General features: G+C 48.1%; 2 protein-coding genes across 4 annotated transcripts in view; both read right to left on the bottom strand.

Annotated features, from left to right (window-relative positions):
• Positions 1 to 12062, bottom strand: part of PRIM1 (DNA primase subunit 1) — a 61560-nt gene that overhangs the window by 24185 nt on the left and 25313 nt on the right. The window lies entirely within an intron of this gene.
• Positions 1372 to 7237, bottom strand: LOC143817569 (uncharacterized). The gene is made up of 3 exons (XM_077299062.1): positions 7149 to 7237; positions 5796 to 7070; positions 1372 to 1394 (listed from the first exon to the last, which is right to left on the bottom strand). Exons 2-3 carry the CDS (start codon positions 6877 to 6879, stop codon positions 1372 to 1374), a joined length of 1107 nt encoding a protein of 368 aa, XP_077155177.1. The 5' UTR covers positions 6880 to 7070; positions 7149 to 7237.

Consider the following 12062-nt stretch of genomic DNA (forward strand, 5'->3'; position numbering starts at 1 on the left):
TCGGGTCAGTACGATTACAGCGATATCTCATTTATATCATTTTTTTTATGTTTTGGCGCTTTTATACGATAAAAACTATTTTATAGAAAAAATAATTATTTTGGTATCACTTTATTCTCAGAACTATAACTTTTTTATTTTTTTTGCTGATGATGCTGTATGGCAGCTCGTTTTTTGCGGGACAAGATGACGTTTTCAGTGGTACCATGGTTATTTATATCAGTCTTTTTGATCGCGTGTTATTCCACTTTTTGTTCGGCGGTATGATAAAGCGTTGTTTTTTGCCTCGTTTTTTTTTTTTTCTCTTACGGTGTTTACTGAAGGGGTTAACTAGTGGGGCAGTTTTATAGGTTGGGTCGTTACGGACGCGGCGATACTAAATATGTGTACTTTTATTGTTTTTTTTATTTTATTTAGCAAAAGAAATGTATTTATGGGAATAATATTTTTTTTTCTTCTTTATTTAGGATATTTTTTTTATTTATTTTTTTACACATGTGGGGAATTTTTTTTTTACTTTTTTACTTTGTCCCAGGGGGGGACATCACAGATCATTGATCTGGCAGTGTGCACAGCACTCTGCCAGATCGACGATCTGCTGTGCAGGGCTGCAGGCTTACCAAGTGTCTGCTCTGAGCAGACACTCGGTAAGCCACCTCCCTCCCTGCAGGACCCGGATGCCGCGGCCATCTTGGATCCGGGACCTGCGGCGAGGAGGGAGGTAGGAGACCCTCGGAGCAACGCGATCACATCGCGTTGCTCCGGGGGTCTCAGGGAAGCCCGCAGGGAGCCCACTCCCTGCGCGATGCTTCCCTATACCGCCGGTACACCGCGATCATGTTTGATCGCGGTGTGCCGGGGGTTAATGTGCCGGGGGCGGTCCGTGACCGCTCCTGGCACATAGTGCCGGATGTCAGCTGCGATATGCAGCTGACACCCGGCCGCGATCGGCCGCGCTCCCCCCGTGAGCGCGGCCGATCGCGTATGACGTACTATCCCGTCGGTGGTCATACGGGCCCACCCCACCTCGACGGGATAGTACGTCAGATGTCAGGAAGGGGTTAAAGGGAACCTGCCACCCACCCCGGGCATTTTTAAGTAAAAGAGCCACCTTCAGCAGCACTAATGATGCATTCTGTGAAGGTGGCACTTATGTTTTTGCTCCCTAATAACGCTGAAATATTTAGTTTTATAAATGCGCGCCATACCTGTATTGAGTCCGGGGGGGGTACGTTTTTTCCCCGTGACTCAACTGCCTCCCAGCCATCAATCATACCCTTAGTGCACCGGGCGCCGCCTCCTGTTTTTCCTCACGTCACTGGGGCTGTGCTTTCATTTTTCGGGCATGCGCCGTGCACGCTGCCCTGGAACTCACATCAGCGAGTCGTATAACGCTGGAGGAAAGAGGTGGAGGGAGATGGGGACAGCCACAGAGACCAACTGCGCATGCGCCATATTCCCAGCCCCGCAGAGTGAATAAATCATAATACACTGCGGGGCAGGATCTCGGGCATCCGCTACACGCAGGTGCGATATCAGTAGATCAGCTGATGCGAGTTCCAGGGCAGCGTGCACGGCGCATGCCCGAAAAATGAGAGCACGGCGCAGGCGCCGTGAGGAAAAACAGAGGAGGTGGCGCCCGATGCACTGAGGGGACGATTGATGGCCGGGAGGCGGTTGAGTCAGGGGGGAAAAAAGCGTACCCCCCGGACTCAATACAAGTATGGGACGCAATTTATAAAAATGACTATTTCAGCGTTATTAGGGAGCAAAAACAAAACAGCCACCTTCACAGAATGTAGCCTTAGTGCTGCAGAAGGTGGCTCTTTTACTTAAAAAAGCCCTGGGGGGTGACAGTTTCCCTTTAAACAAAGACAAAATAAACTGAAGTATTACACATACGCATCATAGTAGTACTATGATCACAATAGAGCGAAGAGGTATTATAGGGCAGAAGATTACAGAAGTAGATGGTTAGAGAGGTTAGCTTTTCTTCCCTCCTTTTGTCCCTATCCCACCTCTCCAGGAGTAAGGCTGGGGTCACACGAGTGCAGCGCGAGGCTCTCGCATCAATACTCGGCACTCGGGACCGGAGTGTGCGGCTGCAAGTATTTTTATGCAGCTGAACGCTCCGGTCCCGAGTGCCAGGACTTGATGCGAGAGACTTGCACGAGTTTCTCGCATTGCACTCGCAAGTGGGACCCCAGCCTAAGGGTACCTTCCCACATATAGACAATCAGACATATTTTACAAGCATTTAACCCCTTCCCGACCTTTGACGCCACGTAGGCGTCATGAAAGTCGGTGCCAATCCGACCCATGACGCCTATGTGGCGTCATGGAATGATCGCATCCCTGCAGATCGGGTGAAAGGGTTAACTCCTATTTTACCCGATCTGCAGGGAGAGGGGGAGTTGTACTTCAGCCCAGGGGGGGTGGCTTTGCCCCCACGTGGCTACGATCGCTCTGATTGGCTGTTGAAAGTGCAACAGCCAATCAGAGCAATTTGCAATATTTCACCTATGAAAATGGTGAAATATTGCAATCCAGCCATGGCTGATGCTGCAATAGCATCTGCCATGGCTGGAAATCATGTTCTGCCCCCCCCCCCACCGCCCCCGATCTCCTCCCCAGTCCTCCGTTCTCTCCGGTACCCCCCTCCGTCCCCCTGTCCGCTCCCCCGTGCTCCTGTCCGCTCCCCCGTGCTCCTGTCCGCTCCCCCGGTCCTCCGATCCCCCCCCCCGTGCTCCGATCCACCCCCCCACCACCCCCTCATACTTACCGAGCCTCCCGAAGTCGGTCCGTCTTCTCCCTGGGCGCCGCCATCTTCCAAAATGGCGGGCGCATGCGCAGTGCGCCCGCCGCATCTGCCGGCCGGCAAAGTACATTTTGATCGCTGTGGTAGGTTCTATCACAGCGATCAAAATAAAAAAAATAATAAATAACCCCCCCCCCTTTATCACCCCCATAGGTAGGGACAATAATAAAATAAAGAAAATATATATATATTTTTTTTCCACTAGGGTTAGGGTTAGAACTAGGGTTAGAACTAGAACTAGGGGTAGGGTTAGGGGTAGGGTTAGGGTTATGGCATGTGCACACAGTGCGGATTGGCCGCTGCGAATTCGTAGCAGTTTTCCATCAGGTTTACAGTACCATGTACACCTATGGAAAACCAAATCCGCTGTGCCCATCGTGCGGAAAATTCCGTGCAGAAACGCTGCGTTGTATTTTCCGCAGCATGTCAATTCTTTGTGCGGATTCCGCAGCGTTTTACACCTGTTCCTCAATAGGTATCCGCAGGTGAAATCCGCACAAAAAAACACTGGAAATCCGCTGTAAATCCGCAGGTAAAACGCAGTGCCTTTTACCTGCAGATTTTTCAAAAATCGTGCGGAAAAATCTCACACGAATCCGCAACGTGGGCACATAGCCTTAGGGTTAGGGTTGGAATTAGAGTTAGGGTTGGAATTAGGGCTAGGGTTGGAAATAGGGTTAAGATTAGGCTTGTGTTAGGGTTACGGATAGGGTTAGGGGTGTGTTGGGGTTACAGTTGTGGTTAGGGTTGGGATTAGGGTTAGGATTAGGGTTGGAATTAGGGTTACGGGTGTGTTGTGGTTAGGGGTGTGTTGGGGTTAGGGTTGTGATTAGGGTTATGGCTACAGTTGGGATTAGGATTAGGGGTGTGTTGGGGTTAGTGTTGAAGTTAGAATTGAGGGGTTTCCACTGTTTAGGCACATCAGGGGTCTCCAAACGCAACATGGCGCCACCAATGATTCCAGCCAATCTTGCGTTCAAAAAGTCAAATGGTGCTCCCTCCCTTCTAAGCCCCGACGTGCGCCCAAAAAGTGGTGTACCCCCACATTTGAGGTACCAGCGTACTCAGGACAAACTGGGCAACAACTGTTGGGGTCCAATTTCTCATGTTACCCTTGCAAAAATAAAAAATTACTTGCTAAAACATAATTTTTGAGGAAAGAACAATTATTTTTTATTTTCACGGCTCTGCGTTGTAAACTTCTGTGAAGCACTTGGGGGTTGAACGTGCTCATCACACATCTAGATAAGTTCCTTGGGGGGTCTAGTTTCCAAAATGGGGTCACTTGTGGGGTGTTTCTACTGTTTAGGCACATCAGGAGCTCTGCAAATGCAATGTGACGCCCGCAGACCATTCCATCAAAGTCTGCATTTCAAATGTCACTACTTCACTTCCGAGCCCTGACGTGTGCCCAAACAGTGGTTTACCCCTACATATGGGGTATCAGCGTACTCACAACAAACTGGGCAACAAATATTGTGGTCCAATTTCTCCTGTTACCCTTGTGAAAATAAAAAATTGCTTGCTAAAACATCTTTTTTGAGAAAAGAAAAATGATTTTTTATTTTCACGGCTCTGCGTTGTAAACTTCTGTGAAGCACTTGGGGGTTGAACGTGCTCATTACACATCTAGATAAGTTCCTTGGGGGGTCTAGTTTCCAAAATGGGGTCACTTGTGGGGTGTTTCTACTGTTTAGGCATATCAGGGGCTCTGCAAACGTAGCATGATGCCCGCAGACCATTCCATCAAAGTCTGCATTCCAAAACGTCACTACTTCCCTTCCGAGCCCCGGCATGTGCCCAAACAGTGGTTTACCCCCACATATGGGGTATCAGCGTACTCAGGAGAAACTGGACAACAACTTTTGGGGTCAAATTTCTCCTGTTACTCTTGCAAAAATAAAAAATTCTGGGCTAAAAAAATATTTTTGAGGAAAGGAAACATTTATTATTTTCACGGCTCTGCGTTATAAACTTCTGTGAAGCAGTTGGGGGTTCAAAGTGCTCACCACACATCTAGATAAGTTCCCTTGGGGGTCTAGTTTCCAAAATGGAGTCACTTGTGGGGAGTTCCTACTGTTTAGGCACATCAGGGGCTCTGCAAATGCAACCTGACGCCCGCAGAGCATTCCATCAAAGTCTGCATTTCAAAACGTCACTACTTCCCTTCCAAACCCCGACGTGTGCCAAAACAGTGGTTTACCCCCACATATGGGGTATCCGCGTACTCAGGAGAAACTGGACAACAACTTTTGGGGACCAATTTCTCCTGTTACCCTTGGGAAAATAAAAAATTGTGGGCTAAAAAATCATTTTTGAGAAAAGAAAAATACTCAAGCTACTTACCAGGTAGCGGTGTTTTTCAGGAGTCCATGACAGCACTAACGAGAGAGGGGATCCGCCCTTCAGGGACAGGAAACCTACAGAGATAAAAGGGCGGCACCTCTCTCCCGCATCAGTTGGATTACAGAGCATGAGAGGACCTCCATTGATTAGTAACACATAAATATCTTAACACATTTCACCTTGTGACTAAATTTTGTAGAAGATTAACCTACATGAGAATATACTTATCGTGATGAAACCCATACCAGTAGAAAGGGAGGGAATATAGGAGTGCTGTCATGGACTCCTGAAAAACACCGCTACCTGGTAAGTAGCTTGAGTATTTATTCAGTCGTCATGACAGCACTAACGAGAGAATTACAGAGAAAAGAGTATTAGGGTGGGATTACTGCTTCCAGCACCCTTCTACCAAATGTGAGATCATTGGAGCTACCAAGATCTAATCTATAATGATTCAAGAAAGTAGACGGAGATGACCATGTGGCCGCCTTACATATGTCCTCAATTGACACCTCCGATCTCTCTGCCCAGGAAGATGCCATGGCACGAGTGGAATGAGCCTTTACGCCTTCCGGGACTTCTAGGCCACCTGCTGAATAAGCCAGAGAAATTGCCTCCCTAATCCATCTACTCAAGGTGTTTTTGGACACTCTAAACTCTTTTTTGACTCCCTGATAGGATATAAACAGGGAATTGTCTTTTTTCCAGGGATCTGTTAAAGAAATATATTTAAGAAGGCATCTTTTGACATCTAATGTATGGAGTTTGAGTTCCTTTGGGTTTTTAGGATTAGGACAAAAGGTAGGGAGATTTATCTCCTGGAGTCTGTGGAACCTAGATGCTACTTTTGGGAGATAGAGGGGATCCGTTCTTAATACTACTCTATCTTCTCTAATCTGCATATATGGAGTTAGTCTAGAGAGGGCCTGCAAATCACTAACTCTCCTAGCAGACGTAAGAGCAATCAAAAGAGCAGTTTTTAAGGACAGGATCTTTATAGATGCAGATTCTAAAGGCTCAAAGGGGGGTTCCGTTAACGCTGAGAGGACTAAGTTTAAGTCCCACGGGGCTAGTTTATTTTTAATGATGGGTCTTGATCTAGCGGCCGCTTTAATAAATCGAGCAATCCAATAATTTTTAGCTAACCCACAATTATACAGTGCCCCCAAGGCTGAAACCTGGACTCTGAGGGTGCTTGTAGCTAGCCCCATTTCGAGACCTTTCTGCAGGAACTCCAAGATCTTTGGAATACTAGCTTTCTGACTGATAACCGATCCTGAGACTGAAAGGAATTTTCTCCAGATTCTTACATAAATATTTGTTGTGGAGTTTTTCCTGCATTTTAATAGGGTATTAATAAGTCCCTCAGAAAATCCCTTTTTTCTTAATAATGACCCTTCAAATCCCACGCCGTCAGATGTAAACTGGCCACTCGTGGATGGAAGATCGGACCCTGTGAGAGGAGGTCTGGGAGTTCTGGGAGAATCCATGGTTGAGAAATGGACATTTTCCTCAACCAAGGAAACCACGGCCTCTTGGGCCAGAATGGCGCTATCAGAATCACATGAGCTCTGTCCTCCCGAATCTTTCTGAGGACTATCGGGATCAAGTTCAACGGGGGAAAGGCATAGGCTGTTTCGAAGTGCCAAGGAATCAGGAGAGCGTCCACCGCCACCGGATTGTCTCTGGGATTTAGGGAACAAAATCGACGACATTTTTTGTTTTCTTTGTTGGCGAAGAGGTCTATTTGTGGGTATCCCCAACGATGGGTGATCTGATCGAAGATGGTCTGATTGAGCACCCACTCTCCTTGCCCGAGCTTTCTGCGACTTAGAAAGTCGGCTACAACGTTGTGCTTCCCCTTTATGTGCAGTGATGTTAGTGACCGTAGATGATTCTCGGCTATCTGTAAGATACGACCCGATACCTCCATTAAGGACCTGGATCGGGTTCCCCCTTGGTGATTAACGTAAGCTACCGTTACCTGATTGTCTGAGAATATTCTGACGTGATGGTCCTGTAAGGATATAAGGAAATATCTCAGAGCTCGTTCTACGGCCAACAACTCTTTGAGGTTAGAAGACAAACTCTGTTCGGAGGGTGACCAAACCCCCTGGACCCACATCTCGCCTATATGCGCCCCCCATCCCGTGGGACTAGCGTCTGTGGTTAATACTCGTGATATGTGGTTTATCCAGGGTACCCCCTTACGAAGGTTTGGAGCGTGTAACCACCAACGTAAAGACTGAATAGTGGCAATTGACAAGGAAAGAAAACTGTCCAAGTGACCTTCTAACCGACGAGTGTTGTACAGAACCTCCCACTGTAGGACCCTGGTGTGGTATTGGGCCCATCGTACTGCCGGGATGCACGACGTGAGTGAGCCTAACAGTGACATTGCTCCCCTCAATGTTATAACTGGATTAGCAATCACTCCAAGAATCTGTCGTTGGATCTTTTCCAACTTAACGTCAGGTAGACGGCATTCTTGTAACCTTGAGTCCAATATGAGACCCAAGAATTCTTGAATCTCTAGAGGCTGCAACCGTGACTTTTTAAAATTGATTATCCACCCCAACCTTTGCAAGGCTGCGATTACTTTGTGTAGTTGGGACGTGCAGTGTGATTCGGAGTTTCCTATTATTAATAGGTCATCGAGATATGGAACTATGAGAATATCCTGCTCATGAAGATGCGCCATAACCTCCACCATTATTTTAGTGAATACCCGAGGGGCCACCGCAACACCAAAGGGGAGTGCCCTGTATTGGAAGTGTCTTATTGATTCTCCTAAGAGGACTGCAACTCTTAGATAACACTGGTGGTCTACGTGTATGGGGACGTGATAATACGCGTCTTTCAGATCCAAGACGACCATAAAGCACCCGCCAAACAATAACTTTATTGCAGACTTGACCGACTCCATTTTAAATGACGGGATCCACAAGAATCTATTTAGGCTTTTCAGGTTTATAATTGTGCGAAAAGTGTTATCTGGCTTCTTAATCAAGAAGAGGGGAGAATAGAATCCTTTACCCCTCTGTATTTCAGGAACCTCCACCAAAACGCCTTTCTGTTGGAGTTCCTGGACCTCACTCTCTAACGCCAGCTGTTCTGTGGAGGAAGAACGCAATGGTGTTACCAGAAACCTGTCGTCAGGAGTGAATCGAAAGTCAAACTTTAAACCAGACTCCACAATGTTCAAGACCCACGGGCTATTGGATATAGTACGCCATGCCGGATAGAAGGCTAGAAGCCTGCCTCCTACCCGGTCCGCCAGTCATTGTGGCTTCCTGTTGTCTCTAAAGGAGCTAAACATGTAGCCTCTACCTTTCTTTTTGTTGGCATCATATCTGGATCTTTCTCTATTTGGTCTTGTTCGATCAAACCACCTTCTATTAGCGCCTCTTCTGTAAGAGGACCTACCGAGGTAGGGAAACCGTTTCTTACTGTCTCCCGCTTTTTCTAATAATTCGTCCAGAACCGGACCGAATAGGTGTTCTCCCACACACGGGATGTTGCACAATTTGGATCTGGCCTGCATGTCTCCTTGCCAACATTTCAGCCAGATTGCTCTACGGGCTGAATTAGAGAGCGCGGCCGACCTAGCCGCCAATTTAACTGAGTCCGCTGAAGCGTCAGCAAGGTAAGCCGCAGCCCCCTGAATCATAGAGAGGGAGGATAATATTTCATCTCTCGGCGGTTTGTCCTTCAGCTGACTCTCCAGGCTATCCAACCACACCATCATAGACCGTGCCGTGCAGGTGGCAGCGATTGATGGTCTGAGAGCCCCTGCTGAAGTTTCCCAGGTTCCCTTGAGAAACACATCTGCCCTTCTGTCCAGTGGATCCTTTAAAGTACCAAGATCCTCAAACGGTAGAGAGGACTTTTTTGAAGCCTTGGCAACAGCCGCATCAAGCTTCGGGGCTTTATCCCACGTGGCCGAAGCAGACTCCTCGAACGGATACTTCCGTTTGAAGGATGGAGGAAGAGAACCTTTTCTTTCCGGTTTTTTCCATTCTCTGGAAATTAGGGCGCTAACTTTTTCCACTACCGGAAAGCATCGGCGGGATTTACGGTCCAGACCTCGGAACATGACATCCTGCATGGATCTCTCTGGTGTCGTCTGCTCAATCCCAATTGTATTATTTACCGCTTTAACTAGGCGGTCTATGCGGTCAAAAGAAAAACAAGAATGTTCGTATTCAGAACCCGACGCTTTTTTCCCTGATGTAAAAAGAGGGAATAAGGAGGGACACCAATCACTAAGTGAACTTTCACGATGATCACTTACCCCTACAGTGTCCAAGTGATACCGAAGATTGCGGGGGGACCCTCTCCACCGAAGCACTATCCATCCGGCTCGAGGACTTTCCGGCTTTATCAGATTGATCAGCTTTACCTCCAGGACGACTACTGCCACTAGAACGTCGCTGGGTGTTCGCTGTATGGGGCTTCTCCAGGGTTAAACACTGCTGCACAGAAGGCAACTGGTCCTGCTCCTGAGACTCCATTGTAACAATGGACATGAAGCATGAAGCAGCCCTCATTGAATCCTTAAATAGCCGGCCCCCTAAAGGTACCTCCCCCTGATGGGGGACAGCCGGCCAATTCCGGTGAACTGCCTGGTACAATCTGGCGTGTGGGAGGCCCCTCCCCTTCCAAGACCCCCGCCAATGGCGCCACGATCCTCGTCTGGAAGTAGCGCCGCCAGAAATACCCGAAAAATCCGCGCACGCCGACTATACAAAAGAGACCGCCGGGCGCCGCCATGTTTTCCCCAGCGCGACGCACTGCGCATGCGCCGAGCGTAATTGTCTGCTGCCGAATTAAGCCCCGCCCCCCTATGCGCGTCACCTCCGGTGCGACGCTTCCTGGACGCTGAACGCAGTGCTCGTGCTGCTTAGGATGCCGGTGAAGAGGGAACGCTCCAGCGCAGTGCCGGCAGCAAGAGTACCGCTTAGAACGCTGGTGAGAGGGGACGCCAGGGAATGGAGGGCCTCCCACAGTATACTCACGCGTACCTGGCGATGGGACACCCCTGGAGACAGCACTCCCCCTGAAGGCTGCTCCTGCCGTGCTGTTGCCTACCCCCACAGCCCTCTGTGGTGCGGCACTTCCAGCGTCGCGATCAACACCGAGGAAGGGGCCATCCCGCCTCCAGGATCGGTGAGTCGGACCTGGGTCAAAATTTCTTCGCCTTCTTCCAAAGGCCTCTGCAGGGTCCCCTGTCAGGGACAGGAAACCAACTGATGCGGGAGAGAGGTGCCGCCCTTTTATCTCTGTAGGTTTCCTGTCCCTGAAGGGCGGATCCCCTCTCTCGTTAGTGCTGTCATGACGACTGAATAAATTATTTTTTATTTTCATGGCTCTGCGTTATAAACTTCTGTGAAGCACTTGGGGGTTCAAAGTGCTCACCACACATCTAGATTAGTTCCTTGGGAGGTCTAGATTCCAAAATGGGGTCACTTGTGCGGGAGCTCCAATGTTTAGGCACACAGGGGCTCTCCAAACGCGACATGGTGTCCGCTAATGATTGGAGCTAATTTTCCATTCAAAAAGCCAAATGGCGTGCCTTCCCTTCCGAGCCCTGCGGTGCGCCCAAACAGTGGTTTACCCCCACATATGGGGTATCATCGTACTCAGGACAAACTGGACAACAACATTTGGGGTCCAATTTCTCCTATTACCCTTGGGAAAATAAAAAATTCTGGGCTAAAAATCATTTTTGAGGAAAGAAAAATTATTTTTTATTTTGACGGCTCTGCGTTATAAACTTCTGTGAAGCACCTGGGGGTTATAAGTGCTCACTATGCATCTAGATAAGTTCCTTGGGGGGTCTAGTTTCCAAAATGGGGTCACTTGTAGGGGAGCTCCAATGTTTAGGCACACAGGAGCTCTCCAAACGCGACATGGTGTCCGCTAACGATTGGAGCTAATTTTCCATTCAAAAAGTCAAATGGCACGCCTCCCCTTCCGAGCCTTGCCGTGCACCCAAACAGTGGTTTACCCCCACATATGAGGTATCGGCGTACTCAGGAGAAATTGCCCAACAAATTTTAGGATCCATTTTATCCTGTTGCCCATGTGAAAATGAAAGAATTGAGGCTAAAAGAAATTTTGTGTGAAAAAAAAGTACTTTTTCATTTTTGCGGATCAATTTGTGAAGCACCTGAGGGTTTAAAGTGCTCACTATGCCTCTAGATAAGTTCCTTGGGGGGGTCTAGTTTCCAAAATGGGGTCACTTGTGGAGGCGCTCCAATGTTTAGGCACACAGGGGGCTTTCCAAACGCGACATGGTGTCCGCTAACGATGGAGATAATTTTTCATTCAAAAAGTCAAATGGCGCTCCTTCCCTTCCGAGCCTTACCATGTGCCCAAACAGTGGTTTACCCCCACATGTGAGGTATCGGTGTACTCAGGAGAAATTGCCCAACAAAATTTAGGATCCATTTTATCCTGTTGCCCATGTGAAAATGAAAAAATTGAGGCTAAAATAATTTTTTTGTGAAAAAAAAAGTACTTTTTCATTTTTACGGATCAATTTGTGAAGCACCTGAGGGTTTAAAGTGCTCACTATGCTTCTAGATAAGTTCCTTGGGGGGTCTAGTTTCCAAAATGGGGTCACTTGTCGGGGAGCTCCAATGTTTAGGCACACGGGGGCTCTCCAAACGCGACATGGTGTCCGCTAAAGAGTGGAGCCAATTTTTCATTGAAAAAGTCAAATGGCGCTCCTTCCCTTTCGAGCCCTGCCGTGCGCCCAAACAGTGGTTTACCCCCACATATGAGGTATCAGCGTACTCAGGACAAATTGGACAACAACATCCGTGGTCCAGTTTCTCCTTTTACCCTTGGGAAAATAAAAAATTGTTGCTAAAAGATCATTTTTGTGACTAAA

This window comes from Ranitomeya variabilis, chromosome 3 (assembly GCF_051348905.1).
Source record: "Ranitomeya variabilis isolate aRanVar5 chromosome 3, aRanVar5.hap1, whole genome shotgun sequence".
NCBI lineage: Eukaryota > Metazoa > Chordata > Amphibia > Anura > Dendrobatidae > Ranitomeya > Ranitomeya variabilis.